The sequence below is a fragment of the Lagopus muta genome, chromosome 1, assembly GCF_023343835.1.
Source record: "Lagopus muta isolate bLagMut1 chromosome 1, bLagMut1 primary, whole genome shotgun sequence".
NCBI lineage: Eukaryota > Metazoa > Chordata > Aves > Galliformes > Phasianidae > Lagopus > Lagopus muta.
Window position 1 is genome coordinate 123361924 of NC_064433.1, and position 17577 is coordinate 123379500.

At 38.5% G+C, this 17577-nt stretch overlaps 1 protein-coding gene across 5 annotated transcripts in view; it reads left to right on the top strand.

Moving 5' to 3' along the window:
* The window catches only part of ARHGAP6 (Rho GTPase activating protein 6), a 302474-nt gene that overhangs the window by 184375 nt on the left and 100522 nt on the right, over nucleotides 1-17577 (top strand). The window contains exons 1-2 of one of the 5 annotated variants that reach the window (XM_048931260.1): nucleotides 4178-4277; nucleotides 8181-8286. The exons of 2 other annotated variants lie outside the window; for them this stretch is intronic. In XM_048931260.1, the coding sequence (XP_048787217.1) occupies nucleotides 8188-8286 (99 nt within the window). In that variant the 5' untranslated portion in view covers nucleotides 4178-4277; nucleotides 8181-8187. Of the gene's footprint in view, nucleotides 1-4176; nucleotides 4278-8180; nucleotides 8287-17577 lie in introns of those variants that run through there. 2 more of the 5 variants (XM_048931270.1, XM_048931307.1) reach the window with 2 other exon arrangements.

A 17577-nucleotide genomic window follows, 5' to 3' on the forward strand; every position in this document is an offset into this window, starting at 1 on the left:
ATCTCCATTGTGATGAGCAGATTGCGGGGAGAAAAAAACCATCATGTTACATCAAAACTCCTGAAAGTTTGTCATTTCATTGAATCAGTGAGAAGGTCTAATTAGTAATTGAAAAGATAATTAAAATTTGACATGCTGCTGAGTTTTGTGTATTATGTTCTTTTTTTCATTTTTAATAGTACCTTTTCTTTATCATTACTATTATTCGTTATTCTTTTTACTCTTTTGACCTTTCATCCTGGCCCTTTTCTGCCTTCCTTCCTCAGACTGCTCAGGTTTCTAAAGTGTTGAGTTTTGATTTGTTTATTGTTGAAACCCTATTTCACGCTTTGATCTCTTTGTTTACGTTTCCTGCTTTTCCTTCACAGGTCTCACACATTGACTCTGCTCTCCTACTCACTTGCGTATTGGGTACTCATTAACTGCCTCTGAATTGTTCCCTTCAGGCATTCAATACGTACTTGTACAATTCCTCATGATTCTTCTTTTGTTTCTCTCATGTTATACTAGAATCAAGACTGTTCATTATTCCTACTTACCAACCTAATTTTGTGAGTGGTATAGTTAAGTATAAGCAAAGCAAGTGTATATTTCAGTGTGCATAACAAGGGCAGAAGTTAGTTACAAATATGAAAGATGAAATCTTAACTTATTTAATTTGATGCTACCGTTCCTCTTCATTCCAAGAGTCAGTTTGAGTTTTCTGTTTTAGACCTTGTTATTTCTGATTATTTGTATATTTTTCCCCATGCTAATAAATTATGCATTTATAACTGATCAATAAAAAGCACAGATAACATGGGTGAAAAGTCCTCTTAGTCTAAATGGGAGGGAAACGAGTCTTAGTAGAACTTACTTAAAATAACTGAAGCAGAATACAACTTCTAACAGGCCAACATGTTAAATAAAGCTCAAGAGGAAATAGAGTGAGACACAGACTGCAAAGGACTTCCTGAGCATCTAAGTCCTTCAGAGGCATCTGTTTTGTTTACAGTTTGTACTACCTAAGTATATTTCTAAGCAAAGAAGAGAAAGGATTCAGAGTCATGAGACTATAGAAAAAGTCTTGAAATGTAACATGAAAACTTTCACACTGAATTCCAACCCATGTCATAAAAGCTGCTGTAAGGCGTTTGGAGAAGAGAAAGGGATATGTTCTGAATTTTGAGCTACGTACTTGTGCAGTGAACTCATGTACTCATGTAGCTGGATGTGGGTTTCACATGAGATTGATGGTGGTGTTCTACTCCTGCCTCTGCCAACGGTTCCCTTTTGACCTTAAATAATTTCCTTGGGGAAAAAAATAAAACAGAGGGAGAGGCATATGTAATTGTCATGGCAGACTTTTCAAATACTTTTTTGAAAGAAAATCAAGCTTGCTCATTCCTTATGCTCTCGAGATGGAGCAAGAAAAAGTTTACCTTCTTCTGAGCTTATAGGATTTTCTGTAACAACCAGACTGATATTTCATAGAGTGAACTTTTTTATGTTATTAATGTCACTTTTTGTTCACTTAATTATAGCAGCAGGCATTAAGCCCATCAGTAGCAATTACTCTTTTTGTCACCAGACTTCCTTGTCATTTACTGTGTAAAATCTTTACCCTGAGAAAGCAGGCTTCTGTTCTGTTGCAGCAGACAACAGCTCAATCTCTAACACTTTTCAGGAGTTCCTTTTGAATGTGTAAAAAAAAAAATTACTATTGAGTAATATGGAAAAAGTTTAGTCACAAAAAACCAGAATGTTTCGATCTGTTTGTATTTACGAAGTGGTGATTGAACCTGCAAAATAAATACCTTCAGGAACAATATGAGAATAGCTGTGTACCTGCGTTGAGCTCTGTTTAGTCCTTGTGGGAAGGCTTTCCTTCCATCAAGCCCTCTTGCTGGTGAGGATGTTAGTAAAAAAGGCTTTCTGATAAATGAAGTGTGAAGGTAGAACGGATGAACGTGGTACTGCACCTGCTAGTGTTTGCTGAATGGCTGATGTGAGCTTGTGTTAGTCAAGGGTGCTGCTCCCTTTTTTGGGGTGCTGTATATCTTATGGGTAGCTTCTACTTTTTTATTATTTTTATTTTTTATTTTTTAAATGTATTTATTTATTTTTTTAACAGCTAATTTATTTGGATCTACTGATTGCACTGGGAGCCACGGAAATGTGACACCGTGGTCACATTAGGAACTCGGCTTTCTGGATTACCATTTTCTTGAACAATATGCAGCTTTCTCAGCAGTTAGCAATGGATTCGTGTACCTCAATTTTAGGATAACCAGCTCAAGACACTATTTTTCTTTTTTTTCCCCCAGAGGATAGAAGCTTGTCAGTAACACACCTCAAAGTGAATGCTTGTAGTCCAGTTCTGAGGCAGAATATGTTTATAAGAATCCATACTCTGTGTCATCTGCCTCAGAGAGCAAGGTTATCATTTTGCTCATTCCTGGAGTGTTCCTGTTAACATTTGGGAGGGGGACCACCTGAAGATGTTCGTGCTGTGTCTCTACAGCAGCAAGCTATTTTGTTGAATAAGGATCAAGAGCAGACTGATGCTTTGAAGTCACACAGACATTTTTTTGTCTAGAGATACAGAAATGTATAGTAATTATTCTCATATTGTGACTGTTCTCACACTGTACAGTAAGATGTATAGATGTAGAAAGTATAGCAAGCACAAGGAAGGAAGGAAATTTGACTAGTTTGCTCATATGTTTGCAAAACGTATGCAGGATACACTTAAGTATTTTTATTTTTTGTAGTGGTAGTATAATTTTGGGGCTGTGTATCCTTTTACTGAGGAACTAAGTTCACATCTGTGGCTATTTCTGTGTATTATACATTGCTACATATCAAAATGGTGGACAGTTTGTCTGGATGATCTTAAGACATCTTTTCCAACCTTGCTTATTCTATGATTTTAAAGCGATTTGTCAGATGAGTGTTGATTCGTAAGTCTCTTACTCAGAGTAGCCCCACTTACGCTGAAGCTGTGCCTCAACTTCAGGAAATAAGCTGTAATTAAATGTCAATAGAAATCATTAACTAGGCAAGAGCTCAAGCAGTGTACTGTGTTGAGAACTTGGTTTCTTCGATGCCAAGATTTGAGCTGGTTTGAGCAATGCTTGATTTATCCTAATTTACAGGAACATGACAGATCATAATCTAGTTGCTGTGCATTGGAATACTGCCCTGAAACTCAAAAGAATTGTTCACTTTTTGTAACTGTACTGTTTTTACAGCTAATAGAAAATGCTTCATATGTAATTGTGAGTATAGTCCAATGGGAGCTGGATAGATGATATCAAAAGAAATTAAAAACATCATCAGAAACAGCAGAGAGGCAAAAGTCTGTGCTGCATTCAGAGTACAAATGGGAAAATTCCCTGCTCTGTAGATTCAGTGGAGTGTACATGTTCCCAAATATGACTTACTGAGTGTTGCTGTTTGTTTTGCTTTTTTCCTCAAGATATGCTTCAAGAAATGATAGTAAAATCATTTTATTTTTCTCTTCTTCAACCCCCTTACCCCAACATTTAGTTCTAGGAATAGCCTTGAATCTAAACAGTCCCCTTTCCATTCTTGTACTCAGATTTAGTGTTATGGAAAGAAAAATAGAGTACACGCTATTCTCAGTGAGGAGCAAACAAACTGCAGTATTTCAAGCTGCAGTGTAACTTGTTTACTGAAGATTCTGGTATTCATCTGCTTGGTTAGTCAATAAGGATGTTTATTCTAATGCATAAAACAGGTGGTAAATGAAGCAAGTATCTTGTAGAGAAAAATCTTTACAGTGCTGTTTATCCGTTTTAGAATAGTGGAAGCTGCATGTTACTCATTGCTCTTCTGAAAGATTCAGAAGCATCTCTCTCTAGGAGTTCAATGCTAGAAACAGTAAATTTGTATTCATCAGCTCCATTGTGCAAAATTGTACAGATATGGCAGTTAAGATAATGCGATAGTGCTGAGCAATTTGCTTCTAATTTGCTTAACTGAGAATGAGATTCAGTCTTCATGTTCTGAGAGCTTTTCAATCTGGTGTATATATGATTAATGTTGGTGAGTCACTTTCAATGGGAATTTTAGCTTTCCTAACACAATGAGATAGGGAGACGTTCTGCCCCTCCCACCATCAGTTTAAAAGCACTGTGAAAGACAGGAGGAGGTAATTCTTCAGGCTTTCAGAGTAGTGCCCTATAGCAGGAAGCAAGGAGATAACCATCCATTGGCGACTGCTGCACGATTATCTCCAAACCAACGAGGACAGCTGAGGTTGGGATAAAAGTGTAAGTTCTTTATTACTGTCTTCAGAGACCAAGCATTCTCACTGCTCGTTTAGTATCTAGCAGGGAAAGCAAGTTCAGAAGAGGGGGGAGGAAGATCTGGGAGGAAAATAAATTTCAAGGTGCAGGTAGGCCAGTGAATCCTGTGTGGGTTTATTGTCACAATGAGTGGAGTTCTGGAGACCTGTTTGTTCCTGTAAGAAGTAAGGTGGGGAGAGTGTAACGCTTTGTGTATATAGGTTAGCTCAAAAATTGGCTGTAATTGAGTCTGAAATAATGTTGCTTTGTCTATGCTACTTTCCCTGTTATTTTAGAATGATGTTTTTCTGTGTGTAAGGATTATAGTACATAGTGCGATTGTAAGATTTAATTTCCTCAAAATCCATCCAGTTGGTCAGAATGGTTTAGAAATCCTTGTTGTTATGAAAGTATAATCTAAAACTGACCAAAAGAATTTAGAAAGTCTAAGGGGCTTCAATTCACATCTGTCTGGAGGCCAGATAGGCACATAAAGCTGGCTGAGTTAGTGTAATCACTGGTGGAACTAGGGATTAGGCAACCTGCTTGCTTCTTCTTTACAAAGCCCTGCTAGAGCCTTGTGTGAATGTTTAGACTTACCTAAAATTTGAAGCCTACCCCACATCACTTCTGACACTGAGCACAGACCACCTGAGTTATTTACTGAGTACCCTGCATTTTTTAGTTCCTGGGTTCATATCAACTGTCTTGTTAAGCTGCAACGTAAAGATAAGAAAGGGCAAGAGCACTTGAGGCTGACCTTTCTTAATGCAGGCAGCTGTGTCCGATGATTTTTTTGTCATTACAATAGTGATATTCATTATGGATAACATTACAGACTCTTTAGTGACCTCCAGTTGTCTACTTTGTGGACTTGTAGGTATTTCAAAGCAGTCTGAGAAGAAAGCATACGGCTGCAATGAGTATGAATATCAATTATCATGACACCAGTAGTAATGGTGTTTCTGGTTTTGATTCATCTTATTCTTAGGTATGTATTGATGATTCGTTTTATTACTGAGAAAAAATGACATTCAATTTATATTACTGCCAGATTGGGGAGGGGAAATTAACCCTTGGAAAAAAATAGAAGAAAAATAAAGGACATTGTCTAAAGCCCACAGTGTCAACTCTTCAGAAGGTGACTTGCATAAAAAGACAAAAGATTTGAGGACTGTTCTGTACTTTCTTGTATGCAAGATTTATTTCTTGCCTCCTGCCTCTGCTCATCACAGCTCTCCAGAGCTCTGTTGTTTTTTGTTTTTTTTTTCAGAAGTACCATGACATGCTCGGAGTGGCTGAAAAAGCATATTTTCTGCCTGAAAAAGGATGAATGCTTTGGTAGTATACTGCTAATGTGCTGATTTGAACGCTGAGGGAGAAAGTAGATGTTAGAGTCAAAAGATTTTATAGCCTATTTGTTTGTTCTAATGTTGGTTTTCAGTGGTCCCTGTTGACATTTTTTCCTTTCTGAAGAAATAAATTTATAGCTTCTTCATGAGTTACTTAGCCTTGTTGGTTTTGTGAATTCATTTCTTCCTGAAAGTCCCATCCAGCAGGCAGAAGATGTTCAGGTCAAACTCCTGGCTGCCATTACATGCACGCTCAATACTAAGCACACATGCTGGTGGGTACTTGCACTTATCCACTGAATGAGGATAAACTGCCAGCAACCCTGCAAAGAATTGCAAAACATTCTGTAAGGCTGCCATCTCTAGTTCATAGAGTACAAATAGCATGGCTCTTTCAATAGCTTTTTAAAAGGCAAGTCCAGGGAAGGGGTTTGGGAGTGGGTAAAGAAAAGCCGAGCTGCGTATTTGTGGGCAAGGAAGGGCGTTTCCTCCAGTGCTCTGGCTTGCTCCTTTTCTGCTCTGTATTGTCCTTTCCCCATCTCCCACGCCTGCCGCTATTGCACAGAGCCATCAGGGCTCTTCCACAAAGCAGTGTGTGGGGCAGAGGGATCAGTGAGTGCTGTCACCAGGAATCAACCAGTGCAGAGCCACCTCTGGGCAAGATTTGCACCATAGAGTACCTGCAGTCTTGGAATATATACATTTAGATGTTTGGGTGCTGAGACCATCCAAATGCTTCCTAATGGCATCTCAAGATTAAGGCCCTGCTTGCATTTGTTCTTAGCAGAACAGCATGTGGAAAAATACACCGTTTGGATCATGTATTCTGAGTGTAACACCTACACCTACAAATGGCAGTGACAGCCACTTTCCGAATGCCCTGAGTAGAACATAATGTTTTTGTTATTCTGCTGAAAAGTAATAAGAAAAATAACTTAGTACATTGCCTCCTTGAATTCCCATTTTTCTGTACAGCGGTTGGAGGCTGTGCACAGACGCCTTTGTTTTTATGGTTTGCCTTTTCAAATCTTTATATCATTTGAAAACACAAAGGATATTTCTCTATGCCTATTTTTCACATCATTCTAAGAAGTAGATAAAGAATGTTTGGAGAGAAATTATCAAATGGTGGTTGAATAGTAGATCTGGTTAGACTTAGCTCTGTTTTCACGAGGACTGTTTCATGTGATGCTGAACAGACACATTCACCATCTTTGTCGAGTTCCACTTCACTGAATGGGCAGCTCTCTCCTACTGATGTTTTGTGCCCTATAGAGTGATGTGGCTTTAGTAGCAATCCCAGTAGGAACAGATGAGGAAGGGAGTTTATATACATTACTGCTAAGCTGAGGTCACATCTGCCAGATTACCTAAAGCTAGCCATTATGCTTTGTGATCTCTTGGAGACTTGAGTGGCTTTAGCTGACAGTGTGCAGGAGGCTGGCTGAGGGGCTTGGAAGTACCTAGGGAATGGAAGAAAGGCAGCCACAGCTGTGGTGAACAATGGCTGCTTTAAGATGCCAGCATGAAACTAATGACAGATCAAAGCAACCAGATAGGTGAAATGGAATTGCTCAGCCTGGAGAAGAGAAGGCTCTGAGGAGGCCCTATAGCGATCTTCCAGTACATAATGGTGCCTAAAGGAAAGATGGAGAGGGAGTCTTTGTCAGTGTGTTCAGTCGTAGAACAAGGGTTTTAAAAAGAGAGGAGATTTAAGTTAGATTGTTACACAGAAATCCTTTACTCAGAGGTTGGTGAGGTGCTGGCACAGCTGCCCAGAGAAGCTGTGGTGCCCCATCCCTGGAGGCACTCAAGGCCAGGTTGGATGGGCCCTGGGCAGCTGAGCTGGTGGGGGGGCAGCCCTGCCCATGTCAGGGGTTGGGGTTGGATGGACTGTGAGGTCCCTTCCAACCCATTTTGTGATAAAATGGTGACGTTTTAATTTCTGGCATGTCCCTTGTCTGTGCTGTCTATAGAGCTCTGTTTATAAGTCTTTGAAATGGGTTATTCTTTACAGTAAATGGTCAGTGTACAACAGTTTAAAATAACAAAGTGATGCCATCTGCTGTCTTATAATCTTATTTAATACTGCTTTGGATGAAAGAATTGTTATTGCAAGAAGAGATGGAAACAGACTGTGCTGATTGAAATGTCACAACTGTGACATAGTATCTGATACATATCAGTTACACAACATAAACATTGGTTGTGATTAAATGCAGTGGACTACAGAATGTCAGAAGGAAATGTGATGCGAGGGTCAATCCAAAATAACTCCACAGTGAATCTATTTTGCAGTTACCTAGAAGTTTTTGTAGGGTTTCTTTTGTTGTTTTTTGTTTGTTTGTTTGTTTGTTTGTTTAGTATTCCTGAAAGGAGCATGTAGAATACTGTGGAAGAAACGGTTGGAAGATTATGACATAGCATCAGTTGAAATTGTTTTGTTTTTTTTTCCAAAATTTGTTTAAGTAGCGAAATTCTACACATTACAACTATATTTAGTTCAATTTGTTATCCACAATGACTTTACTTTTAGGTGCTTTATGGAAAGAGTTAACCTGACCATGGACTTCAGAGAAGCTGAGAACCACATTTGTGTAAGGCGTATTATACAAAGAGAATTCACCCATCATCTCAAAAAGGTAGAACAGATCACAACATTTAACAGTTCAATGTATTCACTGCAGTAAATTTCAGATTAACTTGACCTCAGTCTACAGCACTCAACCTTGAAAAAGCTTATTCAGAAACTATATATTATTTCATGTGTGTTTATGCATGATTAGGTTGCTCAGGTTTATAACAGTGTGAGTTTAAGTCTTATTTTCTTCAAACGCATCTACATCAAACTGCAGTTCATGAGTTAATCCCTGACAAAAGTGAAATGCCTAAACTGATCTGAAGGTCCTGCAGTCAGCAGTGCTTACGAGGTATAGCGTGGTGTGGAACGAAAGAGGCAGAACTTGTGTTCTGCATTGAGCTTTCTCTTCCTTCTTCTGTTTGTAATGATCTGCAGCACACTGAACTAATCGTGGGCTCCTGTACATTTTTTTTTTTTCTTAAAATCTACTGACATAAATCTGGACTTTGCAAATGAGGCTATAAATCTCGGTACTGCAGCAGCTAGGACATTAGCTAAGTAATGTCGTACTTAGTGTGGCGTGAATAAGGATGTATTTGCGCATAGACATATGCAGAATCAATGTCTGATAAATAAATGCTTAATTCCTTGTGATTTTTTTTTTCCAAGTATCAATATTGCAGTGGTGTGTATGTCTAGGTGTATGTTAAAAAATACACAACCTCTGCTCTCCTGTGCTTCTAAATGGTTTTAATTTTCATGGTAAAACTCATCCGATACATAAATATCCATTTGCAGATGTAACATCTTAGAACTGTCCCATGCAAATACAGCTATACCAGAAACCCTGCAGCCACTTCTTCCCTCAATATTTGGGAACCTATCCACAAGGTGCACGAGTTCACAAGTACCAAGTGAACTTGGGAAAAGTCTTAACTAGATTCCCTGCAGATCAAAAGCCCTGTGGATGAGGGTAGCATAGTTTGGCAAGAGGGAAGTTGTGCATATATTGACATCCTTCTTTTTGTTTACCATACCTCTTTGTTTTAAATTTCTGTAAAATTCCTTTCTCTACAATCACATTTTTTAATCTGGACTACTCAGAAATCATGAAATGGATTGAGGAATACAGAGATTTTAAAAATATATCACATATTTCCAAACTGTTCTGCACAGCTCAAACCCTACTTTAAGAAGCAAAATAAAATGTAACTTTCAGATTTCCATGTAATAAGTCAAGAGTTGATCTTGAAAACACAGGAGCTTGAAGAAAAAAAGCCTCAGTTTACTGCCGTATGACACAGTGTCCGTCAGCGAGAAGATGTGGCAGTATAGGATGGGGATGCACTTACTTAGGTGCAAATCTGCTGTTTTAAATGTAACCCCAAGTGGGCAGAAACTGTAATGCACGTTAGACCTTAACTGGGATGCTCTCCAAACAAGTGAGGTAAAAATAATATGTAATTTAGATAATGTAATCCATGAGCTTATGTTATATTTCCAGGACAAAGCTTATGCTGTTGTGATTAGAACATCCATAAAAGTGCAAAGAATTTTTGTGCCCTTGGCCACAGAGAACCTCACCTGAAAGCAACTGTGCATTTAAAGCTCTTGTTGGAGGAAGTAGAAGGTGATTTGTATTCCTCATGAAAACTCAAGGAACCCTTGAAATGATGTTTTAAAGAAATTCTGAAAGTGTTCATTTCAGTATACACATGGGCACATTCTTCTCAAGGAATGGTGGCTGGCTGGTAGCAAAAGTTTTCAGGAAATACGTAGGCACTTGGAGAATGTGTTTTCTGTCACTCCAAGCTGGCTGTGTATAAAATTGAATGGCTTCCCAGGATGGGCAGATTGCTAGCGGTTCTGTAAGGTGATGTAGAAAGTAGAAAGTGGCTGATGAGAGATGACTGATGGGAAGACATGAGCAAGAGGTGATGAAGATAGTAGAGTGAAAGAATAAAAGGAAAACCAGGGTGTCCAAACTGGCTTCTTTTCAGTCTGCCTTGCAGGATTTTTTTATGCTACGTTAATCTTGCTGCTATGTAAGTGCTTGATAAATTCAAATTGTAAACCCAAAGAATTTCCCTTACTCTTCAGTGCAGTTTTTAACCTTTATGACTCTTGTTCTTTTCCATTCGAGTGCTGTTTCCAGGGAAGCCAATTCATGCATTTTGAAAGTGTGCAGTGCTTCAGGGAGCTCTCAAATCATCAGACTAAAACCAGCATAAAGGCATAAGTGAAGTAGTGAAAGACCTAGTAATGCATGGAGTGATGCGTATGATGAGTTTTTTCCTCATTCCCAGTTCTGCTGTTACAGGAGAAGAAGCACCTCTGTACCTTATCAGCTTTTTGGTTTAAATGCTGAAGGGATGGTTGCTAAAATACCAAAGACTTCTGAATGTGGGTGTAAGGTCCAAGTGATCAGAATATCTTCTTACATCTTGAAGTACAATTCTGAACACCATATCATACAAGGGGTCTTGTTGGTGTTGCTATAGATGTCGTGTCTGTCTGAGTTTATAGTGCTGGCTCCTACCATTTAACTTTACAGTCTGACACTTAGCAGGAAGGTTATTAAATTGAATATGATTGCAAATAATGTTTTCTGATCCTTAAGCAATAACACTCATAGTGAAGTTTTGATCTGTGAAACAAGAACAAAAAAAAAACTTTGTTATGTCCAGTGTATCTGATACCGAAATTCTGGTAATTAGCAACAGAATTGCAGTAGCAGTAATATTGGGCCTGCTTAGGTTATGTGTGTCGCTGAATGAAAAGCTGGTCATGATCATTGAGAAGGTCACTGCAGCAAATTATTTTCATAAGCATAAGCTATTTCCTTGGTCACTGTGATACAGGAATGTTTGATTTTACGCACAGCATTTCTCTGCAGCCTAAGACTAGGTTGATAAATACTAGCTTTTCAAGAAAGTTTAGTACTTTTAGGATAGATTCCAAACCTGATGTTATACTTGATTGACTTCAGAAGTTTTCCTCTATTCTCTCCAGTATTGCTTTTTTTATTTTTTATTTCTACTACCTCAATTTATTTTTGGAGTTCTGTAAGCCTTTTCTTGAAAATTCTGTTGCATTGAATTTCCTTATAACATAATAATTTAAGTGAGTATAGCGGTGTGATACTTCAGATCAAAATTATGATTCAGTCTCTACTTGAGATGATTCACGGTTTAAAAGTCAAGTTCTTAGTTTAGTTTTTTTGTCAGTTTATAAAACAATAGTGAGTTATTTTCACTTACCAGGCAAAGCACATAGTACAAGTCTTGCACTAAGAGAACGTCTTTTGCTTGTTAGAGCAAAACACAGGCAGCTGTATTATTATTTTTCTTTTTTAAATGAAAAGGGATATTCTTCTGAAAAACATTTTTCCCACTTCAGTAACTTTGTTATTTCTTTTCCTTTTGCTTCTTGCTTGTATTTCATCACACACAGGAAAACAGCAGATTCTCCGCATTAAGGAAATGTATTTATAGCTATAGCCACTGTATTTTCCTTACTCTTTTAAACTGGATGCAGTAAAAAGAGAAAGATTTGCTGAGTGCACTGTTCTTCCTTTCTGTATTTGCAGAAGTGTTGCAAGCTGCACTAACAGTTCAGCAGTGTTTGTGTGGGTGCTTCTAAGGGGGGAAGTAAATGAGTTGGGTGCAGCATTTAATTAATCTGTTGTGCATGTGGAGTGCTTTATAAGAAAGGCTGTAAAGTTTCATAAAATATTCTTCAATTTATGTACGTTCTGAGGTATTTAGTAGTGTCTTTATGTCATTGGTCTTACTGTTAAATTGCTGAGCATTTAATTGCAGCTTGTATCATCAGATCTTGACTCCAACCAATCATTAGTTATGCTCACCAACTTACAGGCTTGAATGCCTACTCTTAGAAATTAAGGCCAGAGAGTTGCAGTGCTGTGGTGGTGTACAGTGGAGAAGAATTTTGAGCTGTTTTGTACTGTAAACTTAAAAACAAACAAACAAACCAAACAACAAAATGACACCAAAACAGTGTTAAAATTAGACTCATTATATCTAGGTACAGTGGTGGTGCTCTTAAACATAATCAGTTTTCTATACGTTGCCTTTTATTCATTATTCATCAACTTGTCAAATTTACAACACTCTGAAAGACTGGTGGAGGGGCAAACAGAAAATATGCTGGCTACAACGTTAGATTGATCCAGGTTGATAGCTGCTTAGTGGTTAGTTAATCTCCAGGGATGCTTGGAGCATCTACTGCCTACTGTTCGGGGCAACCTGTTCCAGTACTCCTTATCATAAAAATCTTCTCCCTGATATCCACTTTAAATCTCTCCTCTTTTAGTTTGAAACCGTTTCCCTTTGTCCATTCACAGCAGACCCCGCTAAAGAGTCTGCCCCTTTCTTCCTTACAGACCCCTGTAAATTGGAAGTGGGTCAAGCCAGTAAGGCTCTTGCCATCAGACCATATCACTGTGGTACACAGTGTGTACTCTGTTATACTTTCTGCTTGGAACACTGCAGTGGCTGTGAAAACCCAGGCTGCTGCTTGATAAATTTTCTGTGGAGTGACCCAAACCGTACCGCACTCTGTCTAGCTGCAGTTACATCAGGTTTCTGAAGGCTTACTGATGGAATGGAGTTTGGCAGATTCTTGCTGACCCAAAGGTCTTACAGGAAATTTAGAGTCCCCAGATGTGGGAACAGAACCTGTAAGTATTTGTAAACTTGGCCACAGAGAGAAAATGACCACATCCATTAAAACATGAGATAGCATATCTCCCATGCACTGAAAAAAACAAAAATGCAAAACCAGACTATGTAAAAGCATTATCCAGTATGTCTAAAAACAGCACTGTATGTGTTTCTCCTTCTATTTAAGGACTATTTAACATAAATTGATGTTATCTAACTCCACATGCCTCTGCTGAGGGAATGTTCAGAGTGCAGAGGACATGCATGCTGACTTGAAAGGCTGAAACACTTAGCCTTTTTCTCTGAAAAGTCAGTGCAGGAAAGAGAGAAAATTTCCTATGCTATCTTTTATTTCTTACCTAGATCAAGCATGTGTCATAAGCAAGCAGATAAGGAAAACCAATCTTTTATTAGAACAAATTTGGAAGGGGGGGGAGGGGGATAAGATAAAGCCCTGAAAACATCTGAGCTTCTGAAGCCCCCTGCCACTTTGCATCACAAGTACTCTGCTCTGGGTTTTTACATTGTGTGACAGCTACCTGGAAACCTGATAATGTTACTTCTCAGTTAAGCCTTGGGGTGTGATCGCCTTCTCCAGAATTTGTATGGGAATGAGTTTCCCTGCTGAAATCTGGAAGGTTGATGCTGGATGGAAAACAGTCAACTCTGTTATTAGTAAATAACACTGTTCCCATTTTTCTTGTTTCCCTTGCACCTGGCAAGGGCACAGAGGTTATTCCTGAATGTCTAAGCAGCTCTTCTAAGACTACTTTTGCTCTGGCTACTGGTCATCTGTTAATAAGTTGATCTGTGAATTCATTCACATGCTGAGCCCACAGAAATGGTTTAGTAAGCATGTTTGGGAAACTGATGTAAGAGCGCATCTCAAGACTTATCTATTTATTAAACTGGCATGTAGATTAATCAGTCTACACAGCTCACTGCTGAAGTAAAGTTTCACCTGAAATGTTGTGTCAGGGTAAAATTCCTTCCTCCTCTTTCTGAATTTAACTTAAAAGCATTTTTAACATGGGCACAAACATGCAATGCAAATATGTGTTTGAGTCATTTCAAGTTCATGTTTTACAATAAAGATAATGATTGATTATTTCCTGTAGGGTTACAGCTCGTTGCTGTGTTGTCTTCCTGACCTCTGAGGTGAGCGCCTTGAGGTTAGGGATGTGTGGTGAGACAGGCAGGTCACTCAGCAAGTGTCCAAGTGCAGAGACCACTGGCTCCAAAACCTTGCCAGGAGGTTGAACAGCTTCTCTTCTGGAGTGCTGCCTCCTGTGGACCCTGTGATGCTGCTTCTTCCTGTTGTCACTGAAACCTCCTTACTGCTTCTCTTCCTTCCAAAGTTGCATCTCCCTACTGGTGACTGTGTGTTATTTTTTTTTTTCTGAATACAGAAGGAAAAAAAAGTTAAGGAGTGTTCTCCACTTATGTGAGTATATATATTTACGCACGTGTTCATACCTGAAAGGTGGGTCATTAAATGAAATAGCTATTCAGAAAATATGATTTAGGAAAAGATACATTCCTGCTCACAAGTTTTATCTTTTTATAAAGAGAGACCATCAAAGGTTTTTAATAAATGGAGTTGCTTTATCAGAGCTAAGTGGGGTTGGAAGTCGTCGAAGATTGCAGCTTTCTGGGTTCTCAGGAACCTCCTGAAACTGATTTTGTGCTAGCACAGAAAATGTAATGACAACAATCATCCAGTTTTGAGAGGAACAGGAAAGCAATAGTAGATGACATTGGCTGGGTACATGATAAATAAAACACAACTTTCATCTTTTCACTACAAGCTTTGCCTTTCATGCTGACTGGTCCAGCCTCACTGTTTTCCTGTACTCTTCCATCTGCTCAGCTGCGTCCAGCTGTTGTTTCCTTTCCTGTGCTTGAAGTATGCTCCTACTCCAATGGTGTGTTTACAGACAGGACAGACTTTGCTGCAGTGTCTCTGCTGATATCTGAGAGAACTGGTCATGTTTAGACACGAAATTTAGCTCAAGTTATAATGCTAGGCTAATGTGACACCGAACCCGCTCGCTTCATGGAAAGCAGGATTAGTGTGTCTCCATTCAGATGTGAAAAAAGCTCTGGAATTTTATTCCTTGAAGCAGAGACTGTTATCATTACTGCAATTGCTGTGTTTGTATACTCCACTTGTACCCGTAATGCAAGGTAACTAAAACTTTAAAAACAGTTGAAACGTGAAAGAGCAGTAGATGCCAAGAGCAACTAAAACTGCAAAGGGGAAGAGGGAATGGTAAGAAAAATATTATTCCTTTAAACATTTGCAAATGTGTTTTGTATAACATACTATCTGTATGTATTTGGGCATGTATGTGTATACATATGCAGCTCTAGCAACAACAACAACAAAAAGCCCTAGTTTTTGTAAAGATCTTATTAACTTGGAGTTCATTCACTGTCAATTTTAGGTGATGATTACAGACAAACAGCTGAAATAACAGCTTTGCTTAAGTTTTTAAAATAATGTTATTTCTGGAAATAAGCTTGTTGCTCATTTCTCACAAGCAGCTATTTTTCTGGTACTATGGTGCTTATCTGTGTGTGTGTATGTGTTGGCAAGATAGATAGGGCAGTATACATGCATCTGGCTAGTAAGTTTTTATTGAATTTTCTTTACACAGTGTATTCCTTTGGATGCTTATGTTTAAGAAAAGACAGGACTTATTGTTTATCAGAATTTCACACTGAATTGAAGACTGGTATTATTACTAAAGGCATTTCATGAAGTCATTTCCTATCTGAATTCCAGAAAACTCCCCTGCACCAAGCTCAGTGTGTTGTGTTTGTAAGCGCATAACAAGCAGGAGTCCACAGTAGCATCACAGCTTGAGATTGATAATTAATATTCTGTCTCTTTAAATTCTTTTATGGAGTTTTCTCATATATGAGCAGCATTGTTTCCATGACAGTAACAAAATGCAAGTGTTTCTCAATGGATAAATGCCTAATGATACAGTGGGGAGGAGCATTTTGGTCATGAGATGGGCACATAGAATCATAGAATCACAAGGTTGGAAGGTCCCACAAGATCATCTAGTCCAACCATCCTCTCATTACACTAGCATGTCTAGTTGTAGGATGGGACAGATGCTGAGGCAGCCCTTATTTCATGTCCTAGTGTTCACATGCACTCCTATGCACTGCCCTGGCCAGATGTGCAACACTGACTCGATGGAGAGGACCTTTGCCATGCAGCTGATGTACTTCATTTGCATCATCGGGACAGGACCACAAAGCTTTCAGAAAATAGAGCAGCTGAAAAAAATGGCAAATAATCCAGACAAATAGTTAAGGAGGCCAGATCCAAGCTGTTGCAGCTTGAGCTTCCCTGCTCTTAAGTGCAATGTTATAAACATGGACAGATCCATAAATAGATGTCATGGTATAACTGGAGCTGCAGTCAGCCTTCTATCTTCCCACAGTACAAAATTAAATTTGACTGGGGAAATTCTCTCTTGATGAAAAGTGGTATTTTGGGAACTGATACTATAGTTAATGTTCTAACCATAGCTCAGAGCTGAATTTCTATCTAAAGGCTCTAAAGGGAAGGCTTTGACTTAGTTCACCATTACTATTCCTGAGTTTGTCAATAATTATTCAAGATCTTGGAATTTCTTAGTTATTTTTTTTTTCATCATAATTCTGACTGTAGTATTAAAATTTAATTATGCTGTTCTTTGTTGAAAGTCATTATTTTATTATAATACTGGAAGTTCTTGATACCCACTACTAAATCTTAACAGCGCTTGACGTGCATCTGGATGTCTGACATTTCATATGCATTCTACTCTGCTTGCAAGAACAAAAGCACTTTCTTTGAATTGAAGTTATATACTTTAAACAAGCTTGTTTGTTTGTTTGTTTAACAAACTACCTTTAAAGGAGTGGAGTAGGAACAATTTGTGCAATTGCAGTGCATCGCCTTTAAGGAGCAGCAGCTCCTCATAAAATGTAGAGAATGAAAATCCAGAGAAGAAAAGAAAGCGACTGCTTTTTTGGTGCAATTATATGTGATCATACAGTTTTAAGCTTTCTTACCATTCGTCGCTTTATCCTGAAGCTGTTTACTCCCCTTTCTTTTTGCAAAATGGAAAAGAAAAACTTAAGGGCTTGTGCTGTAGTACATGCATGACTCATTATGCTTCTTTTGAGGAGAAGGAACTTGCTGTACTCTGGTACATATTCAGAAGTAGAAAACCTATGAGGCTCAGACAGTTGATGTTTTTTTTTCCTCCTATCAGGCCATTTTCATGCACCCTTCCTGTCTAAGGAAATGAGGATAAACTTCTTTCTCTCTCCATTTTTATTTATTTTTTTTTCATCTGAAGAACCTGAATTTCTAGTAGTCAACTTCAGGAGTGGGACATGTAGAGATGAGAGAGACTTTCTGGCTCGTAGTTAAAACAGAAGCTAGAATAAAATGTTTACATGTTCAAAAGAACAGGTTAACTTTATTACTTGCAATGGACAGAACATGCTGAGCACTGATTAACAAAGAGCTCTCCCTCTATGTATGACTGCGACAAGAGTACATCTTTCTCTTATCTTTATTTTTAGGCAAATTATGATAAGCAGCCTCTTGCATAGTTTGCAGGCTGTGATGATGCCCCCTGGGAACATACTGTGCG